General features: G+C 34.7%; 3 protein-coding genes across 3 annotated transcripts; 2 read left to right on the forward strand and 1 right to left on the reverse strand.

Annotated features, from left to right (window-relative positions):
- The first annotated feature begins 84 nt into the window (after positions 1-84).
- Positions 85-8,801, forward strand: LOC128188610 (centrosomal protein of 72 kDa-like). The gene is made up of 15 exons (XM_052859777.1): positions 85-206; positions 2,522-2,649; positions 2,804-2,841; positions 3,029-3,183; positions 3,552-3,713; positions 3,826-3,951; positions 4,161-4,204; positions 4,472-4,587; positions 4,774-4,862; positions 5,048-5,187; positions 5,484-5,679; positions 6,574-6,779; positions 7,015-7,135; positions 7,489-7,603; positions 7,896-8,801. The coding sequence occupies exons 1-15, from the start codon at positions 143-145 to the stop codon at positions 8,140-8,142; spliced, it is 1,947 nt and encodes a 648-aa protein (XP_052715737.1). The 5' UTR covers positions 85-142; the 3' UTR covers positions 8,143-8,801.
- Positions 8,802-8,947: 146 nt separating this feature from the next.
- LOC128188612 (transmembrane protein 208-like) lies at positions 8,948-12,669 on the reverse strand. Its single transcript, XM_052859779.1, has 6 exons — positions 12,536-12,669; positions 11,673-11,768; positions 11,457-11,516; positions 11,205-11,341; positions 10,598-10,682; positions 8,948-10,133 (listed from the first exon to the last, which is right to left on the reverse strand). The coding sequence occupies exons 1-6, from the start codon at positions 12,539-12,541 to the stop codon at positions 10,011-10,013; spliced, it is 507 nt and encodes a 168-aa protein (XP_052715739.1). The 5' UTR covers positions 12,542-12,669; the 3' UTR covers positions 8,948-10,010.
- A 2,743-nt stretch (positions 12,670-15,412) lies between these two features.
- On the forward strand, positions 15,413-19,315 carry LOC128187042 (uncharacterized). The gene is made up of 6 exons (XM_052857118.1): positions 15,413-15,734; positions 17,413-17,543; positions 18,484-18,530; positions 18,685-18,782; positions 18,929-18,971; positions 19,052-19,315. The coding sequence occupies exons 1-6, from the start codon at positions 15,708-15,710 to the stop codon at positions 19,267-19,269; spliced, it is 564 nt and encodes a 187-aa protein (XP_052713078.1). The 5' UTR covers positions 15,413-15,707; the 3' UTR covers positions 19,270-19,315.
- Positions 19,316-21,726: the final 2,411 nt, after the last annotated feature.

Below are 21,726 nucleotides of genomic sequence, written 5' to 3' on the forward strand. Positions count from 1 at the left end.
CGAAAATATTTATAATCTATATTAACCTACGTTGTTTTCAAATAATGTCATTACCTATTTTGCATAATATCTATTGCTATTTCTTTTTCTTTTCCGGATTCATCCAGTCTTCAGACTGAGCATTACACATTGTTTTGAAAACATGGCGCTTACTTTGTCAGAAGAAGTGATTCGAAACCGGGTAAATCTGCAGCATGATAACTTGGGTAAGAAACTTAACTTCTAGAAGTGTTTGAAATAATCAAAAACAGATGCCGAGATCGCGTGCACAGAAATCATGAATGGCAAAAACTCCATCTCATTTCAATGGCCATTTCCTTCAGATATGAGCTTTATCTTATTCAAGTTTTCTAAAATATTTTAAAATGTATGTACCGATTGTTTTTTTTAATTAAACTGAAGACACCGAATCAATTCTCTGAATGAATGACCATGTTGCAATATGTGCAGGAGATCAGTTTAATGGGTTACCGATTGTTATTAAATTGTGATGTGCACAAGTTTAAACATGTTCGGCGGTGACACCAAAAATTCTTTGACATTTTAAATAACACGTGGTTTGTCATTGATTCTTATCAGACATGGTAAACAACAGGTGCTTGTTGATATAGGTTTGAAATGTCAAACTAAGAGTCAATTAACATTTGAAACATACACTGGAAACATACCTGTTACATTAATAAATCAGGGCATCCGAAGATATTTATTGACAATGTAAGACCATTTTCATAGGCAGAGTTAGAAGCTAGGGGAATGGACAGCAGTATATCAATAAATAAGTTTTATTTGTTTACTAAGAATGGATATATCTTGCTTGAACCTTTATGGCCAAAGTGGAAAGGTTTGATAGTTGTCCTCAATCCCCCTTTTTTAGTGAGTTGCTCATGGGGCTTCTACGCAACTTTTCAAAAAATAAATTCAATGTTTTAAACTGAACCTCTTGTATTTTATATCTCTTAAGCTGAACTTATGCAATAAGCTAAAGAAAAATTCAAAGAACCAGGGTTCTCACAAATTATCAGTTACTTTGAAGAAACTTAATAAATACCCATAAAAGCAGAAATGTATGGTGTTCCGATGGGGCCACTTCGACCTTCGCACTTGCGCCTTTAGGTTGAGGTGCGAAGTTGCTAAGGCGAAGGAGCGAAGATGCGATGGCGAAGTGCGATGATGCGAAGTTGCGAAGGCGAAGAAGCGATACTACTATCGCACCTTCGCCATCGCAACTGCGCACTCTCGCCTTCGCATCTTAGCACTTTCGCCTTCGCCTTTTTATAATTGTGGAGCTCTCTATCGTTTAAAGACAATTTTAGCTGTATAAAAGGACATCTGAGGCAGACGATGAACTTTTTAGAATTTATTTTTAACAGCTTGCGCAGATCCATAACGTTTTCTAGGGGGGGTGGGGGGGGGGGGGGTCGATGGATAATTATATTTGTTGGGGGGGGGGGGGGGGGGATCCGAGACATATTTTGGAGATTTTATTTTCCGGGGGATAGGATCCGGACCCTCTCTCCCCCTATACTGCATGTGTGAAGTTATTAATTTTTAATTTTCTGGGGGGCGGACCCCCTCTCCCCCTCTTGATCCATACATGAGCAAGAAGTGTCGCATAATGAAATTAGAATGTTACTGTGTTTGATCCACGGTAAACAGACAGCTGGTAAGTGACAGGAGTCTGGAAGTGCATATGTATTCATTATGGTGGACATTACATTTTATATGGAGTATATAATGTTTAGGCAAACACATTAAAATATTTATAAACATTCATAGTAAGCACAATGGCCTAGCGCATGTGTACCAAAAATATCATGGATTAATCGGAAAACCTTGGCGAGTACGGTGCCTGCATTAAATTCTATGTAATCGACCGTGACTTTCTGAATGTAATAAAAAAAGGCGAAAGTGCGAAGGTGAGAGCGCGAAGTTGCGAAGGTGAAGGAGCGATTGTAGTATCGCTACTTCGCCTTCGCACTTTCGCCATCGCATCTTCGCGCTTCGCCGTTGCACTTTCGCCTACGCAACTCGCACTCTCACATCTTCGACCGAAAGTGCGAAGGTCGAAGTGGCCCCATCGGAACACCATAGAAATGTACCGGTACTCTCCAATTTGCTCTTGTGTAAAATATATATTGTACACTCTTTGTTCTCCATTGACTACAGGTAGCCGTTATATATTGCCAGTCCAATAAACACGTTATCTGTTTACCATTATTTTCATTTTTGATAAAAAAAAAATTAATTTTTGTTTTGTTTTGGCAAATAAATGCTCCTGTAAATTCTACTAGAACTAAAGAATAACAAGGCAATTTTTAAGGTTTTTTTTTAAACTAAACAACTACAGGTCTGTTTTATTTGACTTGCCCTCAATCTGATTTGTTTAGTTTTGAAATTATCAACATGATCAAAAAGACTTTGAATTACATGTTTGTTTTTAGTTATTATTACTTTTGTAATTCTCTCTTTATCTGTTTAGGTCATACATTTATGAGTCAAAATTTATGATTTATTATTTCAGAGGATGTTAAAGCCTTATCGCTGCCAGGGACTTATCATGAAAAAGTTGTTTGTCTGGGAAATTCTCTGCGGAAGTTTTCCAGATTAAAGGCCCTAGATCTTTCAAGAAATTCCCTTGCCAGCCTTCAGGTTAAAAAAATTCTGTGTTTTGTTTTCTGATGGATGATTTCAATGTCTTTCAATTTCAAGTTTTGATAATCTGTTGACATTGGGTTAGTAAATAGTACATGCACCAATGGTTGATTGTTTTTTTAGCAATTACACTTATTGATATTTTTTGCAGGGATTGGAACATTTAAAACTGTTGGAAAAGTTAAACTTGTATCCTTTACCAAATTAAGCGAAATCATTAAAAAGTTATAGTACATCTATTTATGTAAAGTAATTGCGAATAACTTTATTTAACTTCTACATGTACACATTTTAGAATTCTGTAGATTCTCCTATTGATTAAGAATTTAATGCCCACAAGAAAGATATGTACTTATGACCCTTAACTTGTGACAAGATATTACAACAATATAGAGACAATGGAGGAACTAAAGAGGCTCAGATACAATACAAATCTGAAGGATCTGGATCTCCGGCTGAATCCAGTTACCCGGACTGAGCCAGATTACAGACTCTATATGATTCATATGCTACCAAATCTTCAGAAACTGGGTATGCTATCTCATCATTAAAGTCACAATATTTTTTTTAATTTTTTTTTATAACATGATAAGTGAGGATTTGTGTGCCTGAATGATCAGGGTGGCTCTTTATTCCAAGAAAAATATTTTGAGTGACCCCTTGTTGAGAGTGTCCAATTTTTTGCAGGTTGCATTTCAGACTGTAATCTATCAATAACTATATTATTAAATGGAGACACTCAAAATGTGAAATTGGCTTCATTTAGGGAAAATGTTTACCGTACTTGTTTTACTACATGTACCATAGTATGTAAGGCAAAGAGAAAACTATTTTTCTTGTAAAAGCCTATTTTGTCTATCTCCAATAATTTAATCCTCTTGATGTTTTCATTGGATCAGATGACCGAGGGGTGAGGGACCGGGAGAGACAGGCTGCCCTGGTTCACTTCAGCTCCAGTCAGGCCACAGAGATGACCCACCACCCCCCACAACAGGAGCCTGCCCAGAGAGCACCAAACCCAAGGGCGGAAATGGTCAGGGGGGTTGGAAAAGGAGTTGTGGGTATGACTGCTTCTGAACATCTAGAGTGGTACAATGTAATGAGTTTGATATAATGTTCTTATGTATACCATAGATGGTAATTTTTTTTATAGCAGTTTAAACTTTTTTTCAGCCTTAGATGATGATGATGTGGCTGTTCTCGACCTCATTGCAAGGTCAGGTGGTGACCTTAGTCGACCTCGTCCTATAACTGGGTCATCTGCCAGAGAAGACCAGATGCAGGAGTATTCATTGGATGGTTAGTATTTTTAGCTTTATTCTTTTTCATATGTTTATTTCAATTCATATGCTTTGAAGATTTATTTCAAAAGCTTGTTATTGCATGAATAATGCATGCTCAAAGCAATTGCTATCAATTCATTGACTTCTTAATAAAGTTTCTCAAATTACCAATACATGGTACACTGGTTGAAGTTTTTATTAATATTATCCTTGTTTGAATCACAGTGTTAAAAAGTTTGGATACAGAACAAACAGACAGTCCATGGGAGGTAAGTTCTCTATCTTGGGAGATTCTTGATTTTTCTGAATTTCAAGTCAATTGATATATGATTATAAAAGTAATGCTGATAGTTTTTTCTCAGATCTTTAAAATTTAAATAATACAATGCACATGTACAATGTAATATCCAAACTGAACAGACTTCATACCCTCCCTTAAACTGGTATGAAAGGGGCAGAAGTCTGAATGATAACAGAATTTAATGTAAGCCTTGAGATCAAAACCCTATTAGATCAGATAAACATTGTTTTCGTAGAGGCCTCTCACCCCACCAGCCCCTGTAGAGGTGGATGAGAGATTAAAGACTTATGCGGAGAAATATCCCAACATTCCTGTGGTGAATGTGACCTCTTATGATGACCCACAATCTAGGTAAGACAAGGCAATATCTAATGATTTGATAGTTTGTTGTACCATATTTAAATTACATTTAGATACTGCAATCCTGATGTTGAATCTATCTGTGCCTTATCAGAGAAACCCACATGTGTCACCCACATTCTCAAATGGTTTATATTTTATATAGATGAAGGGAATATTGAATTTTTATGGTTTCAGACATGATGTCAACCTGCAGTATGAGGATGAGGCAGAAGCTTACAACAAGTTCAAAAGTCATGGCTACTTCACCCCCCACCCCAATGCAGGTCAGTGCTAGAGGCAATCATTTGTCAGTGTATTTGTATTCCCAGTGAGCTGTTTCAAATCATGACACTCTTTCATTTAAACTCATGATACTGAATAAAGTAGCAGGATTGTATTTATTGATAGAAACATTTTTTATTGTTAATTCAATTGCTGCAACCAAACTTCATATTTATGAATTTTTCAGAGGTTCATGCAGATCAAAACAGAAATCAAAGGGAGTTCACTCAGGACCCGCCCAGGGTTCCCACCCAGAGAAGAAGATCTTTGGGAGAGGAGGAAGATGCGCATAAGCGATCAAACAGCGCCCCCTCCAGGAAAGTAGAGGTAGGTAGCAAGCGTTTGACACAGTTTCTGTTTGGAGCAAGAAATTCTGTGAAATCAAGTGTATTTACTGTTTTTTGTAATTGATATGGCTAAATTGTAATTATCAGCTATGGAAGCATTTGTTGGACATATGATTTCTGAAATCAAATACTTAATCAAAAGACTTCTGTTTATTACTCAACCTCTTTTATCCACTGATTAAAAAATTGTCCATATTCTGAATTTTCAACTGTTAATTAAGTAAAACACTATTTAAACAACTCTGACAAGCTAAGATAATTGACTTTCATTTTTAGGATGACTTTGGAATTCATAGAGTGAATGGAACAGACCATCAAAGATCCCCTGATGAATCAAAAACTATAAATGGAAGCACGCGAGGAATGGCACCAGAAACCCCCGAGAATAGAGCCTTCCTCTTCAAAATTCTAGATCTAGTTGACCGCTACTGGAATGGATCTAAATCCCTCCACAAGCATGCCAAGTTCAAAGGTTAAATTGCAAAATCAATTAATTCCAACCTGTTTGATCCAAACAATTTTCATGCTTTTTAAATCCCCAAAACTATTGTATTTTTGTTTACTGTTTGTTTCACAATCCTGAATTCTTTTTTTATAAAACATTTACGTGTAGATCTTTGATAGTCAATATATTTGAATAGCATATTAATTAGTGAATGCAAAGTAGCACATTTTTATTGGAATCAATATTAGAATCAGCTATACTTTACATTTGAAGTGAAACAATCTCGATGCATCTGTAAGGATTAGTATTAGCTGGTACTCAGTTAACCACCCAATGATAGGAATATCAGATAGTAAAACTGGTATCTAGTTACTTGGATAAAATTACATTTTACATGATAAAATTACAGAAAATATTTATAGATGGCATTCTATGCATACAAACACATTTACTTGTTGCGTGGTTCACAAATTGATTTGTTTAGATTAGTTTGCACAATTTACATAATTGATAGCTTTGATTATAAAGGGGTATACAAGTACTAGAGACGTGTTATAAATACAGGGTACCTCATTTAGACCTTTACAAGTGAGAGGAACATTATTTAGCAAGACACTGCTGCAGAAACAAAACCGTGGAAATATTTTAATAGAGCAGGGGACGTAAAATTCTATGTAGATTACTAGATTTTGTGCGTTTTTGAATTTTTAATTGTAAATTAAGTTCAAAAAAGTACATTAATATTTTATTTCTACTGATAAGTAAAGGAGATAGGATAAATAATAGATATGAAAACTATATCGAAAAACCATTCGAGTAACCAAGTACTCGATCGGAAAGTAAGCGAGTAACTGGTTACTAAAAAAACAACTTGACAACACTAGTAATAATAAATTAAATCAACCTTGAATACCCCTACAGCGCTGGCCTATGGTGTGATAGAAAACTTCCTGAAGTCTGAGGATGAGGTGGAAGAGAGGGAAAAGCTTCAAGGTCATTTAAAAACTCTCCAGGATGAGAATTATCGACTACGGAAGTATGAGGAGGCAGCCAAAGCTAATCTGGCTGACAGTTCCGTCAATGAGACACAGTTGAAAAACTCCCTTACAAAGGCCTACAGAGATGTGGTAAGTGGGGCATAGTGGGCCAAGCTGTGGCATCTTTCAATTTAAGCTGTATAGAGTAGAGATTTGATTTTTTTGCTTGGCTCACATTTTCTTACCTTTCTTAAAGCAGAATCTTTTTTTCCTCTGAAAAAAAAAAATCTAAAATTGATCGACATTTACCTATAGAGTACTGGTACATACACTTAAATTTTGAGATTGCTTCAATAGTATTTCACTGAATGTTTTTCTTTGGCAGGATCAACTTAAAGAAAAATTGCAGAAATATCAAAGTGAAAACAGAAAGCTATCATTTCAACTGAAAGAAACTGAAGAATCAAAACACACAACAGTCTCTAGCCTCAATCCAGCCCAGCTAGGTACAGACCTTATAGATCACTAGAATATGTAGCTTTTTATTGTGTGTACCGGTGTATGTATGCACATGTTCTATAAGGATGTGTGTAATTTCAGTGGTCTGCATAATTAATGCAACTTTTAAGTTAGTTCAGTCATTCGAAGATATTTCAGAATTTTGGTACATTTTATTTACATGTGTATGTATATATGCACTCCTCTTGATGATCCACAAGTAATTCTACAGGTAGCAGAAAGTTTCAAGATCTCAGTTTGCATACATTGTATAAATCCTTCAAATTTGATATATCTATTATATATTTACACTGTTTATCAATATCTGAGGTCATGTAAGCTGCATTAATGTATTTTACAGATGATATCCAGCGACAGAATGAGATTCTGAAGTCTGAGGTGGAGATGTTACAGATCCGACTGAAGCAGTTTGGGCAGGTTCAGGAGCTGGCCAGCATGCTACAACAGAGCCACAAGTCAGTCCAATTCAATCTTTTATTTTAAAATGAATGATATAAAAGCTCAAACCTATTAATTCTCTTGTTTGTATGGATATTGGGGCAAAGGTGTCACAATTCAGTCTCATTCAGCTCATGTTTACTGACATTATATGAAGCTCATATCTCAAAATAACAAAAGTTTGAAGAGAAATTCCAGCCACAAGTCAGATCGTATCACAGAAATTTAACAAAATTCACTTCTTTAATGAGTTCTTTATGATGACTGTTATTTTGGTCAATGCCTCATTGATTTTGGGATTTTTTGCAGGTCACTAGTAAACACCAACGATCATCTCTTAAAAGACTTGGAAGACAGCAAGCGTAGACATCAAAATGAAATTCAGCAAATGAACTGGAGCTACGAACAGCTCAAAAAATCCATGAACCTCTCCCGAGATAACACAAATATGACTCGAGAGGGGTATTCCCGAGGCCCACAGCGACAAGAGTTTGATGCTGGGGGTTCAGAAAAGTTATCTGGGTCTGCTTTATTCTACAGAGACATGGACTCATAGCCCCAGACTTGGTGACTTAAAACATCAGCTTGAACTTTACACAAGTCATGATTTTATGTGCATCATCATCAGGTGATATTAATTGTAAAGATCTGAATCCTGCATGCGATATTTAACATATTTTGACAGGAAAGAAATCAAATACAGATTTGTATTTTTTAAACCTTCCAGCAGGTCCATCTTGCCAGTCTGGTTTGTTTTTCTTGTAGATGAAATGCATTTATAAATTTCAGTATATAATACAATCATTGCGTAGTGTGATATACATGTATATGTGGTAATTATGAAATATAGCGGCATTTTTGTGTATTGTGAGGGGATGGTGTTTATCTGGTGTTCGAGTGACGTTAACTGTGCAATGGTTTTTTTTTAATCCCTCTTAATACATAAGTACCTCTAGTTGAAATACATGTATATATAAAGTACATGCATTAGGTAGTGAATGTCAGCTGTTATTATTGTTCTGTCTGTATGTTACTCATTACAGTTAGCTCTGCTGTGGTTGTTAAAATCAGCAATCTTGTTCATACCTTGCACTTTTACATGTATATTGGTGCATCAGGCTAGGGTCTGTTCAATTTACACAAATTCCGTCCTTGAGTTTTTATATTAATCTCTACGATACTTGCATTTTATATAAAATAAAAATGAAAAACTTGTGTCTGGTATTTCTTTTCATTTTTCATTCCATTTGTGTTAAGGTATTTGACTTGGATTTATACATGGTAATTCTATATGTTTTTAAAATGACACTTCCTGTACTACCTATGCTTTAAATTTTGTATTAAAAATGTTTACGCAATAAATAATGTAAAACAGTTTTACCAACTGTCATAAATTAATGCAAAGCTCAAAATTTGTCCCCTAAAATAATTTTATTACTGATATTGAACATTTCTCATCCATGTATAGATGTGTACCAGTATTTAAATTTGTAAAAAGTTTATTTGTTACAAATACATGTTTCTTTTAAACAATAATTTACATTCACAATCTCTAAGATTATGTCAAATCAAAATTTCTATTCAATAATTAAATATTCAATAATTGTCAGAAATTAAAAAAATTATGAAAATCTGATTACAAAGGTATTCATACAATATTCATATTGTTTGAACACAAATGACACTAGAGACCACTGGACATTACATGAATACAGTAAAACAGGGTTACAGTGCACATGCTTTTAATGAATTCCCTTTCAAAGTGAAGATAGTTTCATATTATTTTATGAACTCAACCAATATACATGAAACAAATTACATTTATAATGAATGAAAATTGCTTGCCCCTGGCACTTTGCTATTAGCATGTTTTACGGTATGCATTTGATTGACATCATTTATCATTTCACTTTAATACACTCAAAAAATAAAACTCTAATTCTCAATGTAAAATAGTATATTAGTACATGTAATTACCAGTATAAGAGAACTTCTCAAAACCAATGAGTCTCTGTTTTTGAATAAACAGACAAGTTCAGTATACAGAAAGTTATTGTCCTTTGCCACCTGTGTGAAAATCTTCATATCTCATTCCTTTAATAAAACAATACTATGTGTTGTAGTCTATACACAAATGACTGTTCCTAGATTGCTTTTATAAATTCATGAGCTACAATGAATATGTGACCATTAAGGGAAATGACACCATACCAGTCCATTACAATATTGCAAACATTCACACTTAATTCAATGAAGGAATTAACATGATATTCTACTATAAACTTTTTAAGAGTCAAACAAATTTGCAGCACAAACTGTTACAATAAAAATTACCATTACACACTAATCACAGACTCTCCTCATCCTCTGAATAGAAAAAGGAATGAACAGTGCAAAACAATAAATAAATCTCCTAAAACTAGCTTATTGTCTTTTCATCTTTCTTTCCATTTTCTTCTGTTTTTTCTCGTCTACCTCTGGGGGTGGTGCAAAAAACCAGGGGGCCAGAATATTGACCCAGAGGAGATAGAAAGCCCGGCCTGGGGCCTGAAAAAAGAACATGGAATAGAAACTTTCGAATTCAATTTAGATAAATCTATTGTGGGAAAATGGTGTTATATTATAAGTACATTTATTGGTTTATACACATGACTTAGTGCTGTTTAACATTCATTCCAGAATATTCTACTTGTGTTGTGACACAGAGTAATCTTCACACCTGTATCTAGCATTCTTTTCCAAATCCTTATACATGTGCCAAGAACTTAAAACAGATGATACCTATAACATCTCTACTTGATGAGCCTATAAGTAAAACCTTGAAAGACTGATCCACAGGACTAGAACAGAGAGATATGAAGCAAGATTTATCTTGGTTTTGTCTGGTCTCGCACTTTCCAGATACCATTGTTAGGCTCTGACATTGTATCAGAAATCAAAGAGAAAGAGATTTCTATAAACTACAGGCTGACAGATAATAGAGACACTGTCAACAGTAATCAAGTACTTACCATTAGCCATAATATCCAGAAGTAGTTAGATACCAGACTGAGACATTGCACAATGCTTGTAAGGAGGACTAGGTCCTTGGCATGCCTGAAATAGAAGCATCAGCATCAAAGTAGACCTCTCTAGACCAATCTACTATCAGTTAAAATAGCCTATGTATTGACAGTTTTCTTAAACTAATGAAAAGATTTTTCTAGTAACTTCAGAGGAATATCATTAGTAACATGTAAGCAATCAACGTATTACAGAAAAACATGCTTAAAACGAAGTGCCAGGGACGGGCGATTTTACTTCGTCATCAGCATAACTTGTTATGTCTGTCAAGTTTACAACATGCAAGAAAGTCACAGGGATTGAAAATCACTTCGCTGTAGGCGTCAATTCATTATAAGCATATTCGTTATAACCGTGTTTTACTGTATATGAATTTTATTTCATGGGCTTATTCATCATTTCAGAAAAATCAGAAAAGCAGTAAATAATTATGGCATCTCACAGAGCATTCATATCTCAATATCATCAACCACTCATCTGAATACTAGAAATCACTCATTGCCTCTCACACCAAAAATAACAAAAACAACTCACAGCCTCCCATTGAATACTTACTCTGCCATGCCAGCTTCCATGTTCAGATCAATGCCGCTGTCTAGCAAACCTCCGTCCGTCGAGTATTTGGCTCGCCCCATGCTGGCCATGAACTGGTAGCTACCCAGACAGAGAGCCACCGAGGACAGCCAAAGGAACTAGAAAATCAATCATGTTTAAATTGGTTTTATTTTTTAATATTGTACTTTGCATTTGCATAATCTTGATTACTATGTGGTTGTACATAATATGAATAATGACTGCCTTTCTTACCACATAGAGTGCTGTGAAGGACTCCCAGAAGAGAAAATATTGCAACAGCAAGTATAAAACCTTTAATCAAGAAAGAAAGGTCCAAAATCAACAAAAATTACAATTATATAAAATACTTTATGACAGCGAACAAGTTTTCGTCTCAATTTCAAATCATTCTATTCAAAACTATTATCCAAATCTATCAATAAAATGACTGTTTAAAAAGTTACTAACATTGACTCCACCGATGACATACTGATAAAACTTAAGTGTTGATTTGTTTTCTTCCACTATCTGCTTGGCACCCTTAGTACCTTGCTTTCCTTTGGGCTAAAAGGAAAGAAAGCAATATTTAACCAATTAATTCTTTACACATTCACATAAATATATGCTCCCTTAGGCAATCATAAACATTCAGTTTCAGGTCATGAAAGAGAAAGAATAAAATTTTGAACACGGAACTATGTTTAATGCACAACTTTTTTCATAAATTACCTGGTAACTTTTCGTTTGTAAATGAAATTAAAATGTTTTATTTTTTTTAATTGTGAAAGGGTATCAATTGCCTGTGAAATAAGTTAATTAGTATCATAACATATTTGTGTTTTAAGTGCCTGGTGAAGAATTTCCTTTACTACAATGTACAAGTTATCAAGTAATTTCATTGATTTTCCTGCCAATACATAATATCCTACGAAATACATACTGCTTAAATGCAATGCATGTTACTTTTATCTATTGCATTGCATTGCCTATTGCTATATACTTTGAAATAAAAAGTCTGTTCTATAACTTCTATTTGTCCACACAATGGAAATTTCATCATAGCGCATATTATGCTGAGTGTAACACGGGGAAGGTTTCAGCTAATCTGAGGCCACTCATTTATAATCGACCCTCTACTGCGAGAGAGGGATCTAAGTTGACAATAATAATTGCCACGGATATTTTAATTTCTACACGACTTGTGAAACCTTGACACGTTTGTTACCATATGTTGTCCAAGTTGTGAGTTTTGCACAAATCCGGTGATCTTGGAATTTCTGAAAGGATAAACTATGGTATTCTGACTTTTCTCCTGCGCTTCATATACTTACCGGCATGATTTTTTTCTATATTGTTGGTGAAATGATTAAATCCGTCATCAAATAACATGTAGCACCATTCTCTGCCGTAAAAGTGAAACTTGATCCGCGTCAAAAAGACACTTAAAAACTTCGCATTTGCACGCTTAGTAATAAAACGTTTATGTGACTTCAATAACAAAAAAACCCAAAACGGAACATGATATTTCCGAGTTTCCTTAAATCCTCAATATTTTAGATACTATATATCCAAAAAGTAAAATGTCGTATAACATGAAATAAAATCAGGGAACTGTGTTGTATAAATCTTCACTTTACGGAGATAGGGGAAAAATAGAAAATAATGGAAGAAAGGTCTCGTCTGATTGAATGTAGTTCTATCTGTGACTTTAGAGGAAAATAGTTTTCCTCTAAGGTACCCCCTTTTTTTCTCTACACAAGCCCCTGTGGTTCTATCCTACGGACCCGGACCTGAGCGTTGCCTGGTTGGTCACGGTAACATTATTCTTTCTAGATTAAATACACTGCATTCAATTGTATATTCCAAGGAGACATTCATTCTTTTCCAACCACTTTAAAACCCAATAATTGTACATGAATTCACCGAACAACAAAATATTTCACTTTTTTCTTTAATTAAAACAAAAATCATTATACATGTAGCACATATACTTTATTGTTTTGCAGAACATGTCTATATTTTTTATTCTATGTGTTACCAGGAACATGAACTAGAATATCCCCGAGTACCCAAACTCCGTCACCATAAGCAGAAAACCTCCCGCGTTTCTCTGTACATTATTTTTTTGTGGTTTTTATCATTTGTAATCATTAAATATAATCTGAAACAATATAATTTATAAAATTATTAACAAAAATATTTTTATTTTTATGCAAATAAGCCCTCTGAATACGACGTTTATCACGCCTGCTTATTATATCTTATGAACCTAACTCCGTCACCCACATGCTCTATGATATGGGAGGGAATGAAGACACATTAACAATTTAGTTAAAACTCCATTTGTATCTAGGCCAAGTTATAATAAGTGAAAATAGTGCATACAATTTAAATTGTAATTAATTTAATCAAAATGAAATGATCGCCAGAATAAAAAATGGGTCCATGTAACAACAATCACAATGGCCTTTTCAGAATGTATGGATTCCGTTTGAGTTATGTCCTTACCTATTTCAAATATTTTATATCATTAATTAATATATTACTTATTATATTATTTATTTATTGCATTTTTAGAAATGTGGCATATTCTAAATAGCGATATACCGGATATATCTATACCCTGTATAAGGCAAAATTATCGGCATGAGCGATTTGACGTTATCTTCAAGAGTAGTGCATAAAGGCTATTGCAGACTGAAAAAAATGTATTAATTACCTTAATCAAAAATGTATTTCATGTGAAATGTTTCATCTTGACCTCTCTAAAAATGGCTGACCACCGTAAATGATCGAATGGGCCCGCATGTCAGAAATATCAATATTTTAGTGCACCCGTGAAAAAGGTTTAGCTGATTTCACACAATTAATGGTGCATAAAATGAACAAGGTTTAATTCTGTTATTTTTTGATACATTCTTAAATTTAACCGTTGCTAATTGTTGACATTTGATTATAGATTTTTGACATGTAAAAAATGACGTCATAATCGTACTTGATTTTAAACGGTGAGGAGTTTCCCGAAAGTGACGGAGTTAGGGTAGTGACGGAGTTAGGGGGCTATGCGATATAAGTTCCTGATGTAGAAAAATGAATTACATATTAAAGTTTGGAACAATTTGAAGAAATCAAAATATTCTTTTCTATTCCAAAACTAATAATCAAAGTTACAGTCAGTGGTATGATTTTTCTATCCAAAAAAAAATGCATCGAACAAAATAAAGAATTGTGTATCATCTTAATAAAACATGCTTTTATTCATTTTTTTTTATGCAGTGATTTTTATCCACCAAAAATCATATAACTATTTCGGCGCGGAATATTGCCCTAATGTATAACTTCTTTATAACCAATAATTAAAATTAGACATTTCATCTCTCTTTGTTATATATATGGTTATCGTTTGTGAACCATATTTTAAAAAAAAAAGTGAGATGAAGGGTCTAATTCTAATTAGATTGTTTTATAACTACAACGTATTTGTTAATTTGAAATTTGATTTGAACATATTTATTGCATAAACAATAACCATTATACAAATGGTTAAAACAGAAGTTCTTACAACTTACGACTTAAAATCTCGATTTTTGTATTCATCGTGATCTTTTACGCTGTATATCCACTGGGTCATAGCAATCGAGGGCAAATGCCATTTTGTATTATCTGTTTGATTTTTCACAGTACACACTTCTTATATTTTCACAAAAATACGAATTTTATTTTACAATATTTACATTTTCAATTTTCTTTGTCTATGATAACATTACGAATCAATTTTGAACCCTAAAACCCAAAAAACCTTCGGGTTTTATTGGATTTGACCACTCCCCGACCGAAATTATCACCTCATAATACTTAAAGAATGATTCCTTATTCCTTCAAAAATGACAATTCCATTCGAAAATGTTTTTGAGTTGATACAAAATCGGTTTATTTCGAATCTTGAACTTATAATACAGATTGCATGACAAAACATGGGGCCTAAGACACAAAATGTCAACGAAGTTGAAGAAAAAAAAATTGTATTAATTAAATCGAGCCCGGGTGGAGCCACCGCAGCGCAGATCTTGGTGGTGATAGCAAATATTCTAAAGGGAACTTCGAAAACTGAATTAAGTGGCAAAGGTTCCATATGAAGGGGAAGGGTCGAGTTGGACCCCACTGGAAATTTCATACTTTTTGATTGCACATAGCATATTTATAAAAATAGGGCTCCTCCCATCCTGGCAAACAAACCCTTCCTCTGGAAATAATTCTGGAATCGCCCACGAGACGAGCATGAAATCGATGATATAGATGATTGCAACCGGCGATGATGAGGAAGAGGTCGCTGATGATCGGCGCCGGCCATTTTTGTCTTTGTGTGACTCTCACCATCAAAGGATGTGGGCCCGCGGTATTTCCAGGCTTCCTTTATTGAATAATTCAATACGTACAGGAGTACGCAAGTTTCCGTTGATTTCCAAGATAAGCATCAGATAGTGGGATCGATCAACACAGAGAATGTCAAAGACACCACTAATTAAAATGGTAAGTTTATCCTTTTTTTTATTTTCTTCTTGAAAATGGTAATATTTAAAAGCTAAACATTAAAAAAAAACTTTGATTTTGATTCCGTCCGAATAAGTTACTAGTATGTTTAATTTTAAATCATTGTCCTGCAAATCCATTGTCGATGAAAATTCAACGACTTCTGAATGTTGTCCACCAGGAAGTTTCTTGGTACGCTACTGTTTTATCGTAACAGAGAGGGTTTGATAAATGGCCATTAGCATGTATAAATTTTTACGTTTTTGTTACAAAACGGATAATTTAAGCATTTCCAGTGGACCATACATGTACGAAGTGACGCTCGTGGGGACAGTTAATATAAAGGGGAGCATCGAGGATCTGATTTTCATCAGATTGCGCTGACTATTGCCTATGAGAGATATATTACGCACCAGGAACTGTACTAGTTCATAACAGACAATTTTTATTTGCATCTCATAAAATGAATCAGAATTTTAGCCCGCAACTTTTGGTATAGTGAGTATATCGAGTACCTGTGTACAGTATAGACATTTTACCGGTTTACGTGATATCCGTGTAGTAGTAAACTATCTCGAAGGGACGTCAAACGCCTGGCTAGCTGAACCCTATGACAATGGTCCCAGTCCATTTTGACTTGTTGATAATATTCGAATGTGGAAGGAATGTGTGCATGTCCATGGAGGTTTTTAAACATTTAAAACAATTCTTTGGTACACACAAAACAATACGTATAAATATGTATAGTCGGATTTTTGTGAGTTACTTTTTTAGTAACATAATATTTGCAGATAACAGACTTAATGCATTTAAACCATCTTTATAATTCTTTGATGTGCGAAAAAAAAACCACATCTAATTGTTTTTCAAATAATCTTTATTACCTGTCTTGCCATAAAACGTTTGATTTTACTTTGAATTTTCATCCTTTGAATACATGCCGAGAAAGTTAAAACATCCCCAACAGTAAAATACAAGTTTACATCGATCGAAGTTACCTGGATATTTCAAACTACAACCAGATTTTGACGTTTTATTTTCTTCAAATTGGCATAATTATACTATAGTATGCAAATCATTGAGTAACCGTGTCGCCCCTGGTCCGACATTAAATGAGACATAGGTCTTTATACGGTACATCCATATATGCGCATTGATATATTTCTAATAGATGTTTGCGTGTGTGGGAGGGGGGAGGGGTGGAGAGAGAGAGAGAGAGAGAGAGAGAGAGAGAGAGAGAGAGAGAGAGAGATTTTTTAAACATTTATACAACGATGACAACCAATATAAATGTTTCATGGCCTGTTGATCTCCTCTCTCCTAATTGCGCTTTATCAGTCAGCATGGGACAAAGGACGCGCTCAGTTTGTTACATCCCGCGCTAACGAGAACCCCTGTCTGGAATTCTTTACGAGGAAAGACTCATTATCTCAATAACGCACTGGATCAAATTCACGTCCGGCGCCTTAGCATGTCAGTGAAACTTCGATTGGCGTAAAAAAGTCAACTGTGTTAAGGGTTAACCAATAAATTGTGACTAAAAGAGCTGAGATGGCATATATGTCGATTGATGATATAAGTGTTGGTATATGTCTACGATTTGTCATTAATAATAAATAAAAAACAATGTTCATAAATATTTGATTACGTCACGAGTGTGTTTGATTTGCATTTTCAGATCGCCCTGGTAGTGATGACGTCACTTTTCCAGGAAAGCTGGTGTTTGATTGGTCTGATAGGAGCGCCCCCGCACTCCTCTGCTTACCACCATCCCCGGGGACTGCTAATGGCATGGCCAACTCCTCATCCGTAAGACAGAGAGTTTTAAATATTATATCATTCACTGTATGGTATAAAAATACCCTATATCACACACACATTCAATCTTGTTTTTAACAGTATCCGAGTAATAGCATATGTGTCGGAACCAGGAGGCTTAACCATCCCCCCCCCCCCCTCCAACACATACTTTTTTGGCAAAGTTATACATAACCGTAACCAAAGACCTTTTTTTACTTATTTTTTTGCTTGTCAAGATTTTTGATAAGTCTACCACCCCCCCCCCCCCTTTCAATTTGCTTCCGACGTCACTGAATAGTAATCTTTCAGGATTCTGTGGTTCGTGATTTTTCCCGACAATTCCGCTAAAATCATAAAGTATGTGCACTTAATTATCACCTCATACCGCTACACACAATGGCGAACATTTCTTTGTAGTCTGTTATTGCTCTGTGGCCATTAGACACTTCCATTGCCTGTTAATTGTGAGGTACTTAAACTAAATGACGAACATTGCGTCATGTTCGGGGCTACTATACATGTAGAGCTCCCCTGGGCATGAGATTGAATTCATCAATAATCGGTCATTGTCGAGGAATACTTAAAAGTTTTGTCAGAACTCTTACAAGAACCCATGCCTGAAATGAAGTCCTACTAAATCTCTAAGGATTGTTTTCAGATTTATTTTCGGTGCTTCCAACATAAAGGAACCAGTGACTTGGTAATCCATATAAATTTACCAGATACGCAACGTACATATATATTACCAAGGAAACAAGCAGTATCACTAAAACATTAGTTGTTTCATACATTTTTAAAACAAAATAATGGAAGATCTATACAGTATTCCTTTTGGGACATTAAATATAACACTCAAAATTAGGGAATATGATATTAGTTTTTTTTTAAAACTCTCTCCCATCAGAAAATGTATAAACATAAATTTAAAATTCTCGGTGTTTGGTTTCAGAGTTCCATCAAATGACCACAGATCTGACGCCTCTGTCACCAGGACACGTAAGTATACTATATATAGTATCAGGTTTGTCCACTTTAATAAATTCACTGGTTTCAACTCAAACACATCACGAAAGACATAATCATATTAAGTTACCTAGGACTAAGGTTTAATAACGATACACTGTAAATTAATATCCACCTTCTGTTTTAGCTCTCCATCACAGTCTACTCAACAGCTTCCGGTGCCAAACACGTGCTCTGAAATCTCTGATCAAAAATAGGTCCCGACTCCATGACGTCGAGAGCTGGGTATTGGTTACTGTGTAACAATATTCCGTGTAACAATATCTTACAAAGCTCCAATTCCATTACAATGTATGGTTTAACGAATTATAGATTTGTATATTCTAAAATATACTTCTTGTATATTATACATCGGAATCATTCCATTGTAGATTCGTTTTTGTTCTCAAGACCCAAAAGATGTTATACTATCCGGTAAGTCTGCATTAAATTTGGAGGCTTGATATGACTTTTAACTAATAATATTATACAAGTGGTATCTTGTTTTGGTTTAGATTGCAGACAGTCAGTTCAAACGTGCACCATGACGTCAGCCAGAGAACTTCTCTCGGTACCAGGATGTTTCCCGGTATCCCGGATGTTGAATTGTCTTGAGAAAACAATGACATCCTGTTTCAAAAGCCCCCGTGCTGCAATGTCAGTATTCAGACACCTTCAGAGTGCATGCATACGACATCGACATGACGTCACGCCTAACATAAATTCCACATGACTAATGTGAATTGTAACGAGCAAATTTAATAAAAATGTACCAAAAATTAGAGTGATATTAAATGCATTTAAAATTTCGTGACTCAAAGCCGAATCGTCAGGATGATAGATGAAGAATAACACGTTTTATTTTTGATCCCGGACCTGTGCCCCCGACATATAATACAACTGATTATCAACTTTAGCCCGCAGAATGTGTTATTACTTATCTTCCTATTGACGGTTCGAACCATTATATACATCCATGAGAATTTTGTAAAACAGACTTAAAAATTATATACACAAATCAATTTACTGGATGGATGTAATAACAAAATTAACGATGTACTATGCTAAGTTTGTATTTACACATGCACACCCAGTTAATTGAAAAACAATACGAGACCACGAAGGAACTTGACACAAAACGATGATTAATCGTAGGAAGTATCTCCCTGTTGAGGGCGAGACATTCCCTTGACGACGGGGCAAGACGGGGATACCTCGGCCCTGAGGGCGATACATCTCTAGCTTCCGGATTCCATCTTAACAGTAAACTATCCAAACCGTCTATGTTTGACACACTGCTAGAGATATGAAAAAACAGTTAATCTGTATTCATGCATTTGTGTACATTTACATTTTTAAATTTTTTTCGTCTGAGATAACACTACTATAGTCTGTCCTAAGTTATTGCTTCCATCACTTTTTGGTGATTTTTAATAAAAATACACACACCTGTGAAAGACGTAAAGCTGAAATCGATGAAATGGATAATATCCAAGATCTCTTCATTGATAAATTATCCCTTTTCACTCACAAAAGTTGACAGGAAGGAAAACAAATTTCTTACGGAGATTTACAATGGGAAATGTTTACATATTTTCTCCATTCGGAAGTACTCGGGACACCTCGCAAAATTTTGCAACGTTATCATCCGGGCTTATTAATGGTTGATGCAATGCAAAATCCCCGTAGACTTTCTATTTTGGGATATGTATTGAAACCTGAAGCGGTAGAGGAGGCGTTTCAAAACAGATAATCTGGACATTTTTCATATTCATGAATGAACGTAGTTTGAGCACAACGGTATTTATCATTATCGAAATATCAAACGAAAAGTGGTCCAAGCAAAAACTCGGGACAGAGTATATCGTACAATTGCTGATTTTTTATTAATATAAGTAATAAGTAATAATTCTTTGACAATGATGATGTGATCAAATATTAATACTGTCGGGCGTGATCAAATCTACCATAAAGCCCTTTGGGCTTTGTATGATTAGATCATCCCCGACCGTATTTGTTCACCTCATAATAGTCAAAGAATGTATGATTCCAAATTTCTTAACCAAAGAACCTGGGGGAATAAGCCGAGGTATAAGACCACAAGTGGCCACAACCCTATCATTGGTATGTTTCAAATGACAATCACGCATTTGATATAATATGTGTATGACTAATACCTTCAGATATTTTTATTCCTTTGCTTACATATCTCCAGTGATTTTATTATGTGCGTGTACATTAAAAAAAGAATTCCAATCTTTTGTTTTAAATTCCACAATCTGTACCCCCTTACAAAGTAACATGTTTTTTAAAACATAATACTTAAAATAACTTATTTAGCATTTAGCCTCAAAATCTATTAAATGGTTAAGTGCATGTGTTTAATTCATAATAACGCAATGTTTACTTTCTTTACGTCTAATGAGTTTTTCGAATTTAAAAAAGTAAATAAAGACATAAATAAAATATTTATAACACGATTCATTGAAATCGAATACCTACTTCAACATACTTATATTCCAGGAACTTCTCGCTATCCGCTACACCGCGAAATCACCTGTTTTATGCATTCAAATACCCGTGAAACTCAATTTAGTATTTCGCAAACATAATTCGGTCTTGGCCATTTGATGATCAGCTTGAAAATTGAAGGAAGAAAACTTGCTTTTTACGATAGAGTGGATCTAGGTGCCATTTTTTAAAAACATTTACATGTATGATGTTTTATTTGTATACGTTCTTAAAAAAATGGTATGTTGACCCACTCTATATAAAATAAAAATAAAATATAAAATACTTTAGTCTGAACATCTGATTTTATTAGCATTTTGTTGCTCAATTAGCATATACGTAAATTTGAAGTCAATTTTGAAGGATTGGGCAATGCTGAATGCAAATGGATACATATGCTTAATAAATGTAACAAAAGTTATATTTGTAAAGAAAAAACCGGTTTATGCCTCGGCTTCTTAAGGCTACTTTATAGCTACTGGGTACAATTGCCCCCCCCCCCCCCCCAAAAAAAAAGCAAGTGGTTTTTTGTTGTTGTTTTTTGTTTTTTTGCAAAAGTATTATATCGCCGACATTCGGATGGGAAAGGAATCACGGGATATCAAATTAATGTCAAGTCAAGCTAAATCTGAAAAGAAGGAAAAGTTGTCTCTCTTGTCTAAACCTTAATGCTAAAAAA

Source organism: Crassostrea angulata, chromosome 6, assembly GCF_025612915.1.
Source record: "Crassostrea angulata isolate pt1a10 chromosome 6, ASM2561291v2, whole genome shotgun sequence".
Taxonomy (NCBI): domain Eukaryota; kingdom Metazoa; phylum Mollusca; class Bivalvia; order Ostreida; family Ostreidae; genus Magallana; species Magallana angulata.